Consider the following 19,470-nt stretch of genomic DNA (forward strand, 5'->3'; position numbering starts at 1 on the left):
CACAGCAAAACTTGTGAAAATATCAGGGAATGTTAAAGCTGGAAAAATCATGGAATTTTCTCTAGTAATTATTTTTCTTCTGTATGTTCACCTCTGACATGTTTTATTGGTTTGTTATTGCTCATTTGGAGAGTTTCGGTGGAGAAGTTTTTTAAATGTAGCATTTTTAGTCATGACAAAATATGACAGAAGGGTCCCTGTGTGATCCAGTCAAACCCTCTCCAGGACTCCTTTCTCATTTCTTTTTTTATGTTGTAAAAAAGTCATCTTGAGAACATTTAGACAAGCCTAATGCTAGCATGTATTTTATTTTGGCACTCATTCTTTTAAGGCGAATCGTATTAAAATAATTTATTACATCTGGTCATATACACTACTGTTCAAAAGTTTGGGGTCTGTAAATTGTTTAAAGTCTCTAATGCTGACCAAGGCTGCATTTAAATAAATACATATTTCAAAATATTACTATATGAATGTATATAAATAACTTAAGGGAAAACAGTAATATTGTGAAATATTACAAGTTAAAATAACTATTTTCATTTTCTATTTTAAAATAAAATGTACTCCTGTCATGGCAAAGCTGAATTTTCCAGTCTTCAGTGTCACATGATCCTCCAAAAGTCGTTCTAATATGATGATTTGGTGCTCAAGAAACATTTCATTCTAAATGTTGAAAACAGTTGTGCTGATTATTTTTGTGAAAGCCGTGATACTTTTTTTCAGGATTCTTTGATTAATATAAAGTTCAAGAGAACAGCGTTTATTTGAAATGGAAAACCTTTTTGACGACATAATTATACATTTGTCAAAAATATCTGTTCAGAAATTCACAAAAACATTTTCTTTATGGACGTCGGTTTCCAACTCCATACAACAGATTGCAGTGAAATATCTTTAAATAAGAGCTAGAGAAATTTGCTTTGACATGGCATTGCTAAAAAAAAAAATACACTGAAGTGAAAGGCTTTCATAGTTTTTAATATACACAAAAAAAAACATACATTTATCCATTTTTTGAGATCCTGTTTTTTGCATTATTGTCAGGATTTGTAGCGTTTAGCTGCAGTCATTGTAATTTCGCAGATGGCCAACAGGTGGAGCATTTTCTATTCAATATTGGGGCTGCTGGACTTATATCCCATGTCATATACATTTCTTGCTGCACATCATGTTGTTTATTCTCTGTTTTCTCCTCCTCTCTCATTTGGGCTCACTTCCTTGCAGTGGCCTGATAGATCCTTACCTCCTCTTGTGGGATCTCTTCCAGCAATGTAACGTTAAAAACATTTTTGAAGTTTTCAATGAAATGCAGGTCAGATTGGAATCTCACCTGTTGAAAATGAGACCGAGAACCAACAGGTCTTATAAATAAAAAAATTAAAAAAAGACTACCCCAAATGTCACATTTAACATTTTAGCTAAAACGAATGGTTCAAAAATACAAAGCCTAACCTTATTTGCCAATAGTACGATGGTTCCTGGCTTGCAGAAGTACTGCATGGTGATCATTAGATCTTCCAGAAAGTTGTGATGGTAGACCACGTCTGCACACAGCACATAGTTGTAATCGTAGGCGGAGCTGGGGAAATTCTGCTTTGCATCCTGACCCCAGGTCAGAGCCGCCACCTGAGGTGTGTACCTGCAGCGGCCCCGTGTGTTACGCGAAAGGTTAAAGTTGAGATTCGATAAAACATCAGGTAGGTCTGTGGCCGTGACCCAGGCACCTTGATGCGAGAAAATATGTAAAGACTTTTGTAAATTAAATCATTTAAATCAAATAAGTAATTTAAAGTCAAATCAATTTGTCCTTCATCTTCTACTGTGCCAAAAAAGAAAAGGATGAAGGTTAGTTTATGTAGGCCTACCGAGTAAACTTGCAACTATGGACACCAGTCCTGTTCCAGCTCCAAGTTCCAGCACAGCTTTATCTAGCATATCAACCCGTTCCCGGTTCTTCTCCAAATACCGACAGAGAGCCACAGCCTGTGTCCACACAAACACACATGTGCAGTCTGAGCATAGCCTACACCTCAAAACACAAAAGAACTCAAAGGGCCAAACATGCCTAGTTAACCCAGGGTCGGTAATCTTGCCATTTTGCATTGCAGTGCATTCTAAACCCTGGATTAAAATCACCATGAAACAGAAGTTGCTATCGTCTTTTCTTCCCTTTTGTAAAGTATAGGTCTAAGTGAAATGTTTGAAACCAAAAAAAATGTATGGTGGACATATTTTCCACATGCAAAAAAAACCCCAAAAACATATTTGACTAAATTCTAGATTTGTCAACAAGCTGTGATTATCTTGCGCAGTGAATATGGATGGAATGGGTGACTTAATTTTATTCAAAACTGAATATCTTCAATACATTTAGGCTTTGAAGGGGACCTATGCTAAATTCATTTTTGCAGTGTGTAGCTACACTGTAAAAAAAACAAAAGAAAAAAAACAGGCCCCAGTTAAAACATTTTCTTGTGACTGATCAAACAAAAAAAATTGTTGGCCAAATTGAATTTCTGTGAATTAAATTGCATCAATTTACAGAAATTCAATTTTGCCAACTGAAAAATGTATCACAGTCACTAGAGAATCAGTCACTAGAAAATTTTCAATTGGGGCCTGATTTTTTTTTTTTTTACAGTGCATAACCAGCCTCTAATGGCAAAAATCCACCCACTCCTTATTTATTAATTCCAAAATTTCCCATAAATCATAAGCAATGTCTCAGAATAAGCCATTTGCTTATCCCCCCACCCCCACTACCCTAAACCTATCCAAGAGAGCGTGTCATATATACGCCATAAAGTGCGAATCATATGCACGCAAAAAACAGCTTATCATATGCACGCCAAAAAAAGTTTTGGCGTATATATTCCATGACATTGCACACTCGTACTATTTATATGCATTTATGTGTGATCGGATTGAAAAATAAGACATGGTTTGAATGCAGCATAACACCACATCGTTTTACACTGAACAATGTTGGCAATGGCACCTCAACGCTGGGTTAACATTGCAAACGTTTCTGCAGGGTTGCTTAAGTGGTGCTAACCCCACTTCTAAATTACAAGTTTAAAATGTTTCACTACTTGGAGTTAACAGCTGTGTTTAGAATGGCGATAACCCAATGTAACAATTCCATGGCTGATTATTTCCACATATTTTGTCCGAAAATTCAGTCTTTTGTTTAGAGATAGTCACTGAAATAAAACTGATAAGATTAGAGATGGAGAACATGTTTAGTAAACATACCAACTGACATCAATATTCAAACAATAACCAAGAAATGGTTGCATGAGAATCCACCAACAAAGAAGAGTGGATTGTGATCGTAAGAGATATGGAAATTCTACCCTAAATGTATATAGGAGTGTGAATTGAACAGAGGGAGATGTATTTTCTCTCTTCTTCTTCTGCCCCACATTTCCAATATAGCATTATATTGATAATCTCAGTGTTAAATATTTGTCCAATAAAAATAATCTGAATTTGAAGGTCTCATGAGGACCTTGAACTTTTTATGGACATGAAAAGACCATTACCAAATATTCTCCTGGTGTTTTATTTTTCTTTATTCTCTCTCTTTTCTGCGACCTTGGGAGAGTAACCCCTGATTTAAAGTGAACTGGAACACTATAACTCTATGTGACACCCTTAACTGTATGTGATGCCCATAGTGACACAGCTGTTCTGTTTTCTTTTTGTTTGTTTCTGTTCTGCAAAAAGCGCGCACACACACACACACACACACACACACACACACACACACACACACACACACACACACACACACACACACACACACACACACACACACACACACACACACACACACACACACACACACACACACACACACACACACACACACACACACACACACACTGCCCCTAAACCTACCCATCACAGGAAACATTCTGCATTTTTAATTTCTCAAAAAATCTCATCCTGTATGATTTATAAGCCTTTTGATAAGTGGGGACCGCTGGCTGGTCCTCACAATGTAGGTAATCTCAGGTTTTACTATCCTTATGGGGACATTTGTCCCCACAATTTAATATAAACAAGGGCACACACATACACAGACACACAAAGAATGTTGAGAACCCAGGGTAAAAAAAAGCACTGATAATATCTTTTCTTACGCCTGGCCAGATGACGGCACCAAAAGAGTCCAGGGATTCTCGGATGCTGATCTCCTGTCCGGTGAAGAAAAAGGTCTCGTTGCCAAGGGAGTAGAAGACACTGGGCTCCCAAGCATTGCGCCTGTTCAGTGCCTCCTTCTGCATGTCTTTACCCTCCAGATCCTCTGAAAGAAAAAATTATTAATTTGTGTGATCTCATTTGTGTGTTGTCACACTGTTAAAAAAATAAGTCTCCAATTGAACATTTTCTAGTGATTGATCACGTCTAAATTTTTCAATTTGCGAGATTGAAATTCTGTGAATTGATGCAATTTAACTCACCGAAATTTAATTCGGCCAATTGAAAAATTTAATTTTTTATTTTCAATTGGAGACCTGAATTCTTTTTACATTTCACTGATTATTAATTAGGTTCATCACGGCAAGCAATAGCCATTATTTCAGCCTCTTGATTAACCTGCATGGCTATGAAACACCCACTTCTAGCCAAAATAACCCTTGTGAGATGTATGATATTCCATTATGTAAGTAAAGTCAAAAGTGATTACAAGGTTTTTGGTTTCATTTCTTTTGTTAAACGTCTTCCATTTTCACTGACAGCCTTCAGGGCTGTGTTTGGTGTGCTTATGTTTTGTTTTGTTTTTTTCTTAAAGGAAGTGTATGTAAGATTGTGGCCAAAACTGTAACTGCAATCACTATCCCCCTCCCCCCTGACTCGAGGTTGCCAGATAGGCTGCAGGATCCAGCAGGAATGTTTTTTAGCTGCAGCTGTGGTAACTAGAGCAGAGCTGGCAACCCGGATGCCGAAACACTACTGACCTTGTGATTGGTCGATGAGTGGAGGGTGGAGCTTCAGGCCAAAACACAACATGTCAACATCAAAATCAGTTGAGGGCTGCAACAACAACTTTTAAATGACAATATCCTGGCCAGTCAGTAATAAGTATTTGTAATTAACATGATTTCTTAATGTCTAGTGACATATCATGGCCATTTTATGATTAATTAAAATACATTTGTAACATACAGTTCCTTTAAGATTGGACATTTCCTTGCATATCACATCATACAAATTTATATGAAATCTCCAAATTTTAAAGTTACATTTTCTCTGGAGATCGGTTTGAAAGTCTTTGAGATGGAGCATAGTAAAGTTTTATGTGTTTTGTCATGAGTGCAAGTCTTAGATCTACAAATCCTGTTTGCTGTAAAAAAAAATAAAAAAAATAAAAAAAGTAAAGTAGGTTTTATTAATCCTGCTATATACACCAATCATGCATAACATAATGACTGCTGACAGGTAAAGTGATTAACGTTGATTATCTCTTCTTCACCACACTTGTTAGTGGGTGAGATATATTAGGCAGCAAGTGAACATTTTGTCCTCAAAGTTGATGTGTTAGAAGCAGGAAAAATGTAGCCTAGAAATCTAGACGCACCCTAGCGGCAGCAAATTTAATTTGCCTGCAAGTGTCGTCTAGGAACTCTCAATACCATTCTGAGCTGTGTTCCTCAAAATCTGGACGGCCCAATCACATCGTGTATAGAGTCGGCGGGCGGGGCCATAATGACAACGGCCGAGTTGCGTTTGCGTGCTTCTAGTAAACACAGAAACTGGAGAACGGTGGCGGTCTTTCGAATCAGCTTTGACCGTGACTCTGGAAGACTTGGAGTTAAGCTTTTCTCTGAGAAAAGAACAAAGAGCGGCACTGAAGTCATTCTTAAAAAGGGAAGATGTGTCCGTAGTTTAGCCGACCAGATACGGCGAATGTTTAATCAGTCAGCGAGCTCTGCTTCACCTTCGTTGCTCTGGTTGGTGTAGCGCTATCCTATCGCGTGCAGAGGGAGTTTGAAAGACAACCGTTTATCCCGCCCCTCGGATTGAGCCCTGTCTATGGTGAGTTTCCAGACCAAACATCTTGATGTGGGTCTTGCTTGTCAGGCTAGGAAAAATGGGCAAGCGTAAGAATTTTAGCGAGTTTGACAAGGGTCAAATTGTGATGGCTATAGACGACTGCATGAGTCAGAACATCTACAAAACTGCAGCTGCATCACAGTTTGTTGCGTATGGATCTGCATAGCCACAGAGTAGTCAGGGTGCCCATGCTGACCCCTGTCCTCCCCGAAAGTGCCAACAGTGGGCATGTGAGCATCAGAACTGGACCACGGAGAAATGAAAGAAGGTGGCCTGGTCTGATGAATTGATGTTTTCTTTCACATCACATGGATGGCCGGGCGCGTGTGTGGCTTACCTGGGGAACACAATACAGCAGAATGCACTATGGGAAGGCAATCCAGCAGAGGCAGGGTGATGCTTTGGGCAATGTTCTGGGAAACCTTGGGTCCTGCCATCCATGTCGATGTTGATGTTGCACACCATGTACACCCTTTCGTGGAAACTGTATTCCCTGGTGGCTGTGGCTCTTTCAGCAGGATAATGCGCCCTGCCACAAAGCAAAAATGGTTCAGGAATGGTTTACGGAGCACAACAGCGAATTAGAGATGTTGACTTGGCCTCCAAATTCCCCAGCTCTCAATCCAATCGAGCATCTGTGGGATGTGCTGATCAAACAAATCTGATCCATGGAGGCCCCACCTCACAACTTACAGGACTTAAAGGATCTCCTGCTAAGATCTTGGTGCCAGATACCACAGTCCATGCCTCGACGGGTAAGGGCTCTTTTGGCAGCAAAAGGAGGACCAACATAATATTACGTCATACTGTTATGCCTGATCGGTGTATACCATAATATAAATAAAAAATATATTACATAATAGATTTTAATAATAATAATTGTTATTTACATATTTTTGGAGCACTGCCATATTGCTCCCATATCATTCTCTGTTTATTTACCTTCCTCTGTGTTGTTTGGTGGTGGTTTGACAGGGTCTGGTTGCTTCATGATTCCGTTTTTCTGCACACTTACACTTGGCCCTCCTTCTGTCTCCATTATGGAATCAAGTCCAAATGTCTGCACGCTCAGTACTGCTATCATGTTGGAAGATTCGCATTTTTAATTCTCAATAAAACATTCTCCTTCTCCTTACCAAGCCTTTCTAGAGTGCTATAGTACATTTGGAGTAGTTGTTGAATTGAATAGTACCCAAAAGCAAGCAAAATTCCTTCAGAAATTAATTTGACCCTAAACTCAGCAACAAACAGCAATGAAAGCATACTTACTCTCACAAACAACAAAGAGGCACAAACACAAACCTGATGCTTGACAGGGGAAATATACTTTTATAAAGTAGCATCATCCCTCTGCTCCTCCCATGGAAGCACTGTATCAATTTTGCAGTCATTTAAGAAAGAGAGAGAGAGAGAGAGAGAGAGAGAGAGAGAGAGAGAGAGAGAGAGAGAGAGAGAGAGAGAGAGAGAGAGAGAGAGAGAGAGAGAGAGAGAGAGAGAGAGAGAGAGAGAGAGAGAGAGAGAGAGAGAGAGATGCATGCTGCGTCAAAGCCATTTAATTCCACAGCTCTGAGTACAATCCTTTCCTCAGGGATCACTGATCCCTCTCACTGGTTCCTGAGTTTGTGGAAAACCGACAGATATGTAGAGGGAGAAAAAAAAAGATGGCTGTTGGTATTTGTGTTTGCCCACATGTTGACCTCATTGGGAGCCAGTTTCTATTATTTTCTTATCATCCATGAGAGCATATCCGTTTATTCACAGCCTGTGCATAGCTCTGGCAGATATAATGCGGCCTGTGGGATCTTGGAAGCTGAAGCTGGGGTCCAATAACTTGTACAAGCACAAATGGCAAATAAATTAAGGATGACGTACATTTACTGTCTGCAAGAGGAAGACGACCTAAAGGTCCCTTTTAATAGCCGGGATGAAATCAGACTTCAAAAATATCCTGAGACCAGACCTACATAAATTATGATGATGTCTGAAATACTGAAGTAATAAAACTTGGGATTTTACCATATGTAAGGTTACCATATGTAAGGGGTGTTGTGGTGTGCCAAACCATTTATAAAATGGCGTCAACATTAATATGACACAGTATTCACAATGTTCAATAAAAAGTTAAAAAAGTAGGCACATCCAAATGATCTCCAACAGTAGGCTAGTATGAAAGGATGAAAAAAATAAGCTAAATCCGCACACTGTTTAACTATTTCCTTTATTTGTAAAATAAAACAGCAATGTTTCGATCGTTTGAGTGATAACCACGTGATTAACTCAGCATTGTTGTATCAGCGTTAAAAACATCCATCTGAAGCAAATAGAGAAACGTTATAGCTTTCTCACCATTAGTGTAATAAGGTCGTTTTTGCTTATGAAACAACATTTTTCTATATTTGGGGGAAGCCAGGTGACGAGTATTCATTTCTGACTGAAATGGCTATTGGTTTTGCTTTAGTCACTGCAAATCCTTCACTGACACCCAGTAGCGAAAACACAGCTGCTGAGGTAAAATGGAAAACTGACTCAGCCACGAAGAACACTGTATTGTGTATTGTGCATGCCAACGTAAGCTTTAACCCCACATCCCAGAGTGAATGTCGGACAAAGTGAGAGAGAGGGTGTTAATCTTTAGATATTATGATAATAATATCTATATGAACCATTCTGGAAAATCTTTGGCTTTAAAGATTCTAGTAGATCATCTCGGCACCTGAGCCGATCGGCATCCACGTTATGGCCATAATCCTTAAGTGGTGGGAACTAAGCATATCTGTTCTAAAGTACATATTTAAAGATGATATGTTCACATTTCTTGTTAAAATGTCAAATATCAAAAGTGATATTTGTTTTTAATGACCCTACAAGTTTTATTATAGCAACAAAACACGAGGAATATATAAAATATAAGGGAAGAAAAAACACTTAACTTGTTTAAGGTATCTGTCTAACAAAATGATTTGGCAAAAAAGGCAAACTACAGCAAAACGTGCATTAAAAGCTCACAGGGTGGCTACATAATCAGTTACTAATTTTTGTTGGTTCTCGTTTTTGCATGTGTTCATAATTTCTTTGTATGACGGCCTAGTTATTTTGTCTGCACAATTTGGCATGTTTCATCACTTTCACAAAAAAGAAAAGAAAAAACAATTGGCTCCATGCAAAACTATGTTTACAAATAATTTAACAAATGTTTCATAATATTTGAACAAATGATGCCAATTTTTCTAGCCCAGGTATGACATTTGGTCATAATGTGTTAAAAACACTTCTTTAAATCCTACTTAGAAAAAACATAATAAATGCTTTATGTCATATGGACAAGCTGATAATATCCACTGATGTCTTCTTGACTCACTATTTTTATTTTTTATGTAAAGTCAAGTTGTTTAGCAAATCTGTTTGGTGATGCTAGTGGCGCAGAAATTACACACTTTACCTTTAGACATTTTTTACATTATGATTGTCCCAGGCTCCACCACTGGCTTCACATCAAATGCATCTTTCAGACCAAGTGGCTCTCTCTCTATCCCATAGATGATGTATAGAAATATGGGAATCCTGGGATTCCTGGACAGATGATGGGATGGAAAACAGCCTCCATGGTAGGCTCATAGTGATGAGAGCTATTAGCGTACAAGCGCCTGGCTAAAGCCTCTGTGAAGCTTTAGTGAAAAGCTTTGTGAGGATTTAACATTGAGTGTCCTTTCAGTTAACAGCTAAATGAGTCAACTATTGGCATGGAAATTACAGGCTTATATCCAGTAATAAAATATAATAAAAGACCATAGTAAAAGTAACTTTTATTTAATACCATTTTACATCAAATATAAAATATAGAACTGTTCAACAGGATGTATTTAGCAAGTGAACAACAACAATTTAAAGGGGGGGGGGGGCACTCAGACACTCAGAGATTGACTGTTTCAGTCAATCTCATGTCAATCTTGAGTACCTATAGAGTAGTATTGCATCCTTCATATCTCCGAAAAGTCTTTAGTTTTATTATATTTATAAAAGAAATATAGGCTGTACCGAGTCTTTCCGGAAAAAAACGAGCGCCTGGAGGCGTATCGTGTGGGCGGAGCTAAAGAATGACGATCGCGAACAAAGCGGTGACGTCCTCAAGCGTGGAGAAACCCATGGCTATCTCAGCCATAGACCGTAAAAAATATGGACGACTCGACATCATCCGTTTCCGCTTGGCAGATTTGAAGCTTTTAGGCGGCCTGCACGGTGCGGACATCTTGGGACCGAGTCTGCGCAGTAGCGATTTCGGGACCGGAATTGCGCAGTAGAGCGCAGGAAGTAGAGCAGGAAGTAGAGCTGCGATATCAAAAGCCCGCCCACTCTCTCGCAGATGCAGAACAATTAATTATGTTAGTGTGAAATAAACAGTTATGGAAATGTAGAAATTAAAGCTAAAGCTCCAATCTGCTCCCAACAATTTTGAAAAAAGTCAGTTAATGCCTCAGTGACAACTTCACTCAGAGAAGCCGTCGATCTCAGCTGTCAATCATGACATCACCCCCCCCCCCCGTTTTTATAGCATCAAATAACTAACTAAAACTAAACTTATTTTAAAAACGAACACTTGAAATGAAATCATCGTGATGATAACTGCCTTCAGTGACAAACTAAATTTGGGGAAAAAATATTTGAAATGTAATTTTATTATTTAGTTTGCCTCGCGTCCATTAGAAAACACAGAGGGGCAGCTATACTGGGACAGGTCACCGGGGGGCGATCGAGGCGCGAAAGCTTCAGTAAATACCAGGCTGGTAAATGAGAGGGAGACTGCAGGCTTGATCTCAGCTAATACAGATAATGATCCAGAATCAAATCTGAGGCAGAAATAAATTGAACAGGAGAAACAGCAACATCAGGACGTCCGTCTCTGTGGTATGTACTGTATTTCACTAAATATCCTGTCAACATTTGTGTGTCTTTACTCACAGTTTATGAGGACATGATTCGGTTTATGGACTATTTTATGCAGCGACTAGACCTTAGCAGTAGCAAGCAAAACAGTTTTGCACGTCAGACTAGTGTTACACAGAGAACAGCAATTGAGTAACCGTTAGCGCATTTGAATGAGGAAGCACGCGATCGTGTCGTTTACTGATGTTTACTCACGCGACGATAGCCGATAGCCAATAGCAGAGACATTTGAAGCAGTTTTACTCACCGGCTGCTTCCAAAGCAGGACGGAACCTTTATCGCTGGGACCGCTCCGTCAAAAACACACTTTTTTGGTATGATTTGGTGAAGTCCTGTGACAGCAGTGACGTGGAAATCCACTTTTGCGACGCGACTGAAACGATGTTGTAAAGCTTCCCATCATTTCTGCGTTCAAATTGGTTCAAATGCAGCGCTGCCTTCCCGGAATGCTGTGCTGAAGCGTTGAAGTCGCTCGACGTCAACCATAGGAATAAAGTGGAGCGCGGCGCGGACTATAACCGACATAAGTGTTCACGGACGACTGGATCTGCACCTGAGAGTGTTTACGGGCGTGCATTTCCTCTCTCGCTCTAGTCACGCGCGCGCGCACCCTACCGGGAGAAGAGCCCGTACGGCCCATACAAGGACCTTCCGTTCTATTAACGTCAAGTCGACCCATACTCGCAAAAAACTCTCCGAAACTTGTGAGAAACCGGAAGGAGTATTTTAGACACAGAAATACTCCATCAAACGTCCAACATTAGTTTTTGAAACTTTGTCTATGTTTAGGATGGGAATCCAAGTCTTTAACAGTGTAAAAAGCTCAGTATGCATGAAACAGCATTTCACCCCCCCTTTAATGGTATATTAACAAATGAGTCAGTTGTGGCATATAAAATATATTGTATGTTTATTAATAATAATAATAATAATAATATTGAAAACCAATGGCAAATGTAATTAAAATGTTTGATTACAGAATAACCTTTATAAAAAATTTAAAAATCGCAATAATGATAATAATATTTATTATTTACACTTTCTTCATAAAAGTCACTGTAGCAGATTAGGTTAACTTCCTGAATGTCTAAAGTGGACAGGAACAGATGAACAGTTTGAAGATTTCTCATGGTACATCATTGAACGTCAGATAACCTGTAAATAAAAAAAAAACGAAGACAATCTAATTCAATATAGATGTTTTATTTTTATGGCAGCTAAGGCAGGTTATGTTTTTTTCAGCAAATAAATCCTACATTTACAATATAATGCTAATTTACTGAATTAGATGAATCAGCATATAATTATTTTGTAAACCAAAGCAATTTAAATTATATATATTTAAACAAACTTTATTAAATATACACCTTTTTATTAAAAAACAACAGATCTACTGGACATCCATGAAATCAAGTCATGAATGTTACTTTGTACTAAAGTTACAATTTGATTTACATTCCATTTGGCTGCCAGAACTATATTACTCTAGTCTAAATAATATGAAAATTAAGTGAATTCATTATTACCTCAGCAGTGTTGGCATCAAGGTTCCTTCTGAAGAACTGGTAACATTTGCCTTGTCTAATAACTCCTCTACAATACCACCTCCCTGTGGACATATCACCACATTGCAATTGAATATAGCCCCTGTGTTTTACACTTTACACCTGCTTGCTAAAGGCAACTGTCGACTGTAAACACTGCAGAATCGAAAGCATTTGGGCATGTATGCTATTACATCAGAACTGTTTTTTGCCAGTTAAAATCATCTGAGGTCGCTTACCAGTCTGTAATGGCAATCTTGGTCCCCTCGCTGGTTCTATTACTTCTTCCGGATCTTCATTCAAGATATAGTCACCCTGTACATTTTTTTGATCAGATTCCACCTCCATCTTCATCTCAACTACAGGTTCCTCCACAGGTATGTTGTTTCTGTTCATCTGAATGGCAGCTATTTCCGGCTCAGGCTCTAGTTCTGCCTCTGGCATGTCTTCAGTCAGATAATCTGCCTCTAGCACAGGTTCCTCCACTATCGCTGATGTCTCTTCTGTTATTCTGTGTTCCTCTCTTCTCTCCGGCTCCAACAACAATGAATCAGTCTCCACCACATCTGCAACAGGTTCATCCTGCATCAGCGGATCTTGTTCTACTTCTGGAATTTATAAAATATAACATTTGAGAAATATATAAAATATAAGGGAAAAACAAAAAAACTTGGTTATGGTATCTGTCTAACAAAATGATTTGGCTAAACAAGGCAAATGACAGCTGCAGGTTTTATTTTACTATACAAAAAGTGCATAGAAAAACAAAAAGCTTACAGTGCATCCGGAAAGTATTCACAACGCTTCACTTTTTCCACATTTTTTATAGCCTGATTCCATTCAAATCATTATTTTCCTCAAAATTCTATAAACAATAGCCCATAATGACAACGTGAATTCGTACAACCTCAATTTGTACGACCTCACTCATATGAATTCATATGATTTCTCTATACTCTGGTGATGGGTAGGTTTTAAAGGCGGGGTTTTAAAAACACACTTGGTTTTAAAAACACACTTGTCTATATAAGATCCCACAATTAACAGTGCACGTCAGAGGACAAACCAAGCCATTAAATTCAAGGAATCGTCTCTAGACCTCCGAGACAGGATTGTATCGAGGCAGAGATCTGGGGAAGGGTACAAAAAAAAATCCTGCAGCATTGAAGGTCCAAATGAGCACATCATCCATAAATAGAAGAAGTTTGGAACCACTAGTACTCTTCCTAGATATGGACGCCCAGCCAAACTGAGTGATCATGGGAGAAGGGCCTTAGTCAGGGAGGTGACCATGACCTGATGGTCACTCTGACAGAGCTTCTCTGTGGAGAGAGGAGAACTTTCCAGAAGATCAACCATCTCTGCAGCACTCCACCAATCTGTCCTGTTTGGTAGAGTGGCCAGACGAAAGCCACTTTTTGGTAAAAAGCACATGACAGCCAACCTGGAGTTTGCCAAAAGGCACTTGAAGTACCCTAAGACCATGAGAAACAAAATTATCTGGTCTGATGAAACAAAGATTAAACTCTTTGGCCTAAATGGCAAGTGTCATGTCTGGAGGAAACCAGGCAATTTCATCCCCTGGCCAATCCCATCCCTATAGAGGGAACCATAGTGGTGGCAGCATAATGCTGTGGGGATGTTTTTCTGTGGCAAGAACTGGGAGACTAGTCAGGATTGAGGGAAAGATAGACATCCTTGATAAAAACCTGCTCCAGAGCACTCTAGACCTCAGACTGGGGCGAAGTTTCATCTTCCAACAGGACAACAACCCTAAGCACACAGCCAAGATAACAAAGGAACGGCTACGGGACAACTCTCTGAATGTTCTTGAGTGGCTCAGCCAGACTTGAACCCGATTGAATATCTCTGGAGAGATCTGGAAACGGCTGTGCACCAATGCTCCCCATCCAGCCCGATGCAGCTTGAGAGGTCTTGCAAAGAAGAATGGGAGAAACTGCCCAAAAATAGGTGTTCCAAGCTTGTAGCATCATACTCAAAAATAATTAGAGCTGTAATTGGTGCAATAGGTATTAAATAAAATATTGAGCAAACGTTGTAAATACTTATGTAAATATTTCAAACAAACTTCTTACACATTGTCATAATGGGGTATTGTTGGTATCTCTGGGTTCGGGCCAAATTTCGAGCCCGGAGCCCTCCCCCTCCCAAAATTTTGTTTGTGATTTACAAAATTTGAGTCAACAAAAAAAGCTAGTGGAAATTGGTACTAAGATTTTTTGTTGTTGTACAACCTAATTTTTTAAAAAAATTTTTTTACAGTGCTCTTAAAAATAAAGGTTCTTTGGCGGGATGTATGGTTCCATGAAGAACCTTTAATATTCAAAGAACCTTTTCATTGCACAAAAGGCCAGTGGTTCTCAGTCCTGTCCTGAGGACCCCTTACCACTGCACATTTTGTATGTCTGTCTGATCAGACACACCCAATTCAAAGTCTAGCAGCTGCTAGTAATGAGATGATGAGCTGAATTAGGTGTGTTAGATGAGGGACACATGCAAAATGTGCATGTGTGTTGGTGATACCCAGGGCAGGTTCGAGAACCACTGCTTCAGACTATACAATGGTTAGAAAAAAAGGTTCTTTAAAGAAGCTTTCACAAAATGGTTTTTTAGGGAACCTCTAGACCATCACCATGAAAAAACTTTTTTTGGTTCTTTCTGGCACCTTTATTTTTAAGGGATGCTTTATCAGTCTGTGGTAGCTTACCAGTCTGTAATGCCATTCTTTGCTCCCTCATTGGTTCCAATACTTCTTCAGGGTCTTCCTCCACAATAAAGTCACCCTCAAGTGTAGGCTCCTCTCTATAATTTTCTTCTTTTTCATATTCCATCTCAGCTACAGACTCTAACTCTACCGCAGGTTCCTCCACAGGTATGTTGTTTCTGTTCATCTGAATGGCAGCTATTTCTGGCTCAGGCTCTAGTTCTGCCTCTGGCATGTCTTCAGTCAGATAATCTGCCTCTAGCACAGGTTCCTCCACTATCGCTGATGTCTCTTCTGTTATTCTGTGTTCCTCTCTTCTCTCCGGCTCCAACAACAATGAATCAGTCTCCACCACATCTGCAACAGGTTCATCCTGCATCAGCGGATCTTGTTCTGTTTCAGGAATGTATAAAATATAACATTTGAGAAATTTATAAAATATAAGGGAAAAACAAAAAACTTGGTTATGGTATCTGTCTAACGAAATGATTTGGCTAAACAAGGCAAATGACAGCTGCAGGTTTTATTTTACTATACAAAAAGTGCATAGAAAAACAAAAAGCTTACAGTGCATCCGGAAAATATTCACAACGCTTCACTTTTTCCACATTTTTATAGCCTTATTCCAAAATGCATTCAAATAATTATTTTCCTCAAAATTCTATAAACAATAGCCCATAATGACAACGTGAATTCGTACGACCTCAATTTGTACGACCTCACTCGTATGAATTCATATGATTTCTCTATACTCTGGTGATGGGTAGGTTTTAACGGCGGGGTTTTCGGGGTAGGTCATTCGTACGAAATCATACGAATTTACAAAAAATCGTACAAATTTGTATGAATTAGCCACTTTGTAAAAAACATATGAATTGCCGTGAGATAAGGTTGTAAATTCAGTTGATTGGATAAGATTTGGAAAAGCACACTTGTCTATATAAGATCCCACAATTAACAGTGCACGTCAGAGGACAAACCAAGCCATTAAATTCAAGGAATTGTCTCTAGACCTCCGAGACAGGATTGTATCGAGGCAGAGATCTGGGGAAGGGTACAAAAAAAATCTGCAGTATTGAAGGTTCAAATGAGCACATCAGCTATAAATAGAAGAAGTTTGGAACCACCAGTACTCTTCCTATGGACACCCAGCCAAACTGAGTGATCAGGGGAGAAGGGCCTTAGTCAGGGAGGTAACCAAGAACCTGATGGTCACTCTGACAGAGCTCCAGCATTTCTCTGTGGAGAGAGGAGAACCTTCCAGAAGTTCAACCATCTCTGAAGCACTGGACCGATCTGTCCTGTTTGGTAGAGTGGCCAGACGAAAGCCACTCCTCCGTAAAAAGCACATGACAGCCCACCTGGAGTTTGCCAAAAGGCACTTGAAGGACTCTAAGACCATGAGAAACAAAATTATCTGGTCTAATGAAACAAAGATTAAACTCTTTGGCGGGAATGGCAAGTGTCATGTCTGGAGGAAACCAGGCAATTTCATCCCCTGGCCAATCCCATCCATGGTGGTGGCAGCATTAACGCGTTAACTTTGACAGCACTAATTTGAAACAAACTTCTTACACATTGTCATAATGGGGTATTTTTTGTAGAATTGAGGAACAAAAATATGAATTTAATCCATTTTGGAATGAGGCTGTAAAATAAAATGTGTAAAAAGTGAAGTGCTGTGAATACTTTGTGGATGCACAGTTTGTAATGTGAATAGTTGATTAGATATTGGTTGGTTCTCTTGTTTTTGCATGTTCATAATTTACATTACACTTTACACTTGCTTGGTAAAGGCATCTGTCAACAGTGACTGTGAAGACTGCAGTATTAAAAGCATTTGGGCAAGTATACTCTTAAAAATAAAGGTTCTTTGGCGGGATGTGTGGTTCCATGAAGAACCTTTAATATTCAAAGAACCTTTTCATTGCACAAAAGACCAGTGGTTCTCAGTCCTGTCCTGAGGACCCCTTACCACTGCACATTTTGTATGTCTGTCTGATCAGACACACCCAATTCAAAGTCTAGCAGCTGCTAGTAATGAGATGATGAGCTGAATTAGGTGTGTTAGATGTGTGTTAGATGAGGGACACATGCAAAATGTGCATGTGTGTTGGTGGTAGGGCAGTGCTTCAGACTATACAATGGTTAGAAAAAAAGGTTCTTTAAAGAAGCTTTCACAAAATGTTTTTTTAGGGAACCTCTAGACCATCACCATGAAAAAATTTTTTTTGGTTCTTTCTGGCACCTTTATTTTTAAGGGATGCTTTATCAGTCTGTGGTAGCTTACCAGTCTGTAATGCCATTCTTTGCTCCCTCATTGGTTCCAATACTTCTTCAGGGTCTTCCTCCACAATAAAGTCACCCTCAAGTGTAGGGTCCTCTCTATAATTTTCTTCTTTTTCATATTCCATTTCAGCTACAGACTCTAACTCTACTACAGGTTCCTCCACAGGTATGTTGTTTCTGTTCATCTGAATGGCAGCTATTTCTGGCTCAGGCTCTAGTTCTGCCTCTGGCATGTCTTCAGTCAGATAATCTGCCTCTAGCACAGGTTCCTCCACTATCGCTGATGTCTCTTCTGTTATTCTGTGTTCCTCTCTTCTCTCCGGCTCCAACAACAATGAATCAGTCTCCACCACATCTGCAACAGGTTCATCCTGCATCAGCGGATCTTGTTCTGCTTCTGTGGGCTGTACTTTTGGTTCTTTTATAACCACTGTCGAAACATCCACCTTTACCACATGATCAAAAGGCTGATCTCTAAATGGGAGATTTTCATCATGAACTGGTGACCTGGCAGAAGCTACAGAGTTGTGATCAGAGAGAAGTGATGTTAATCAATAGCAATTAAATTATTCACCACCATGAATTATAAATAATTATAATATAATATTAAGCAGTGTTTTTAGAGTTCAAAGTTAGTACAAGTTTTGAAAATAAATAAATATATGGGTGCAGTGCGCTATGGCACAAATCCACTGTCAAAAGAGCAATATTTATTTAAAAAAAAAAAACTGAAAAAAAAAAACCCCACTGCACAGTATGCTGCATTAAATGGTTGAGAGTACAAAAATAGGACAACCAGTTATTTATTAAACTACCACAGTTAATATTAACAGTACATTTGAAGAATAGTGTAGAGCACAGACCATACCTGTTAAGATGAGAACTAGAAAAAGCAATTTTCTCATCTTGATTGAGTTGCTTTCTGCAAAGAGATGAATTAAAAACCATATAAATCAAACTTTTATTTTAATTTTTAACCACAAGATTAGAATTCATAAAATTATAATTAATTTAATAAAATATTTATTATTATATATAATTTATTATTAATATATAATTATTAATTCATTTAATAGAGAAAATGTAATGTTATTATACAGGGCCTGAATAGCGGCCAACTTCTGTAAACATAACCAACGTGACAAGACAACCTGCTTGCACAGAGAACGTGCTGCGACTGTTTTCAGGCACTGTACGGCAGTAAAATTCCATGATTATTATGCAGGAATGAGAGTGTGGTTCCTAGTCATATCGGTCTAGGAAATTGCAATTTTTCATTTTCCCTCGGCCTTAGTACACTATGTAACTATATACACATCACAAGGTAAACAACATGTCAATAGGAAAACGTTGGCATTATTTTGGTGAATCTCATTTTATTAACCGCTCTTTTTGTCCGTAGACTTTCCTCTGTTTGTGTTTTTCTTTTAATGGGTTATTCCGTAGAGGTTCAAGATTAGCCACTATACACTTTTCAAAGTAGCCGGAGAAACTTTTCTCCACTTATGGATATGACAAGACACGCACACATGTACGTACACAATTTCCCACAAAACCATCCGCTAGGTCTACAATATTAAAGACTTAGAATAGGCTTAACATAATAAATCATGGGAATGCTAAAACAGGTTTTGGAAGAAAATTTCTGATGTATTGACTGCACTGTAAATTCAGTCCACTTAAAAAAAGTTTTTGCATGGCATATTTTTAGAAAAGTAAATTTAAAGGGAAAAAATAAGTTAATAATCAGCTGAAAGTAAAGAAAACTAACACTTCCCAAGTAAATTAAGTAAATATCAAGTTAGTTTAATGCCAATTCTGGTTAACATAGTTATTTACTACTCAAGATTTAATAGTCAGATTACTTGAGTTATTCCATTTAACTTACAGTGTTATGTTCTGTAA

General features: G+C 38.7%; 2 protein-coding genes across 4 annotated transcripts; both read right to left on the reverse strand.

Moving 5' to 3' along the window:
• Positions 1-1,061: 1,061 nt before the first annotated feature.
• Positions 1,062-7,420, reverse strand: mettl21cb (methyltransferase 21C, AARS1 lysine b). The gene is made up of 6 exons (XM_067445078.1): positions 7,369-7,420; positions 7,009-7,143; positions 4,152-4,315; positions 1,869-1,986; positions 1,456-1,727; positions 1,062-1,333 (listed from the first exon to the last, which is right to left on the reverse strand). The coding sequence occupies exons 2-6, from the start codon at positions 7,103-7,105 to the stop codon at positions 1,214-1,216; spliced, it is 771 nt and encodes a 256-aa protein (XP_067301179.1). The 5' UTR covers positions 7,106-7,143; positions 7,369-7,420; the 3' UTR covers positions 1,062-1,213.
• A 4,599-nt stretch (positions 7,421-12,019) lies between these two features.
• si:ch211-160b11.4 (probable serine/threonine-protein kinase kinX) lies at positions 12,020-18,484 on the reverse strand. 3 transcript variants are annotated; one of them, XM_067445081.1, is made up of 6 exons: positions 18,434-18,484; positions 17,567-18,082; positions 15,280-15,669; positions 12,791-13,153; positions 12,534-12,616; positions 12,020-12,162 (listed from the first exon to the last, which is right to left on the reverse strand). In XM_067445081.1, the coding sequence occupies exons 1-6, from the start codon at positions 18,468-18,470 to the stop codon at positions 12,154-12,156; spliced, it is 1,398 nt and encodes a 465-aa protein (XP_067301182.1). In that variant the 5' UTR covers positions 18,471-18,484; the 3' UTR covers positions 12,020-12,153. The 3 variants fall into 3 exon arrangements, with proteins under 3 accessions (XP_067301182.1, XP_067301181.1, XP_067301180.1); XM_067445080.1 differs by having other exon boundaries at positions 12,791-13,156; XM_067445079.1 differs by having other exon boundaries at positions 12,791-13,159.
• Between the last annotated feature and the right edge of the window lie 986 nt (positions 18,485-19,470).

The sequence above is a fragment of the Pseudorasbora parva genome, chromosome 5, assembly GCF_024679245.1.
Source record: "Pseudorasbora parva isolate DD20220531a chromosome 5, ASM2467924v1, whole genome shotgun sequence".
In the NCBI taxonomy this organism is placed as follows: domain Eukaryota; kingdom Metazoa; phylum Chordata; class Actinopteri; order Cypriniformes; family Gobionidae; genus Pseudorasbora; species Pseudorasbora parva.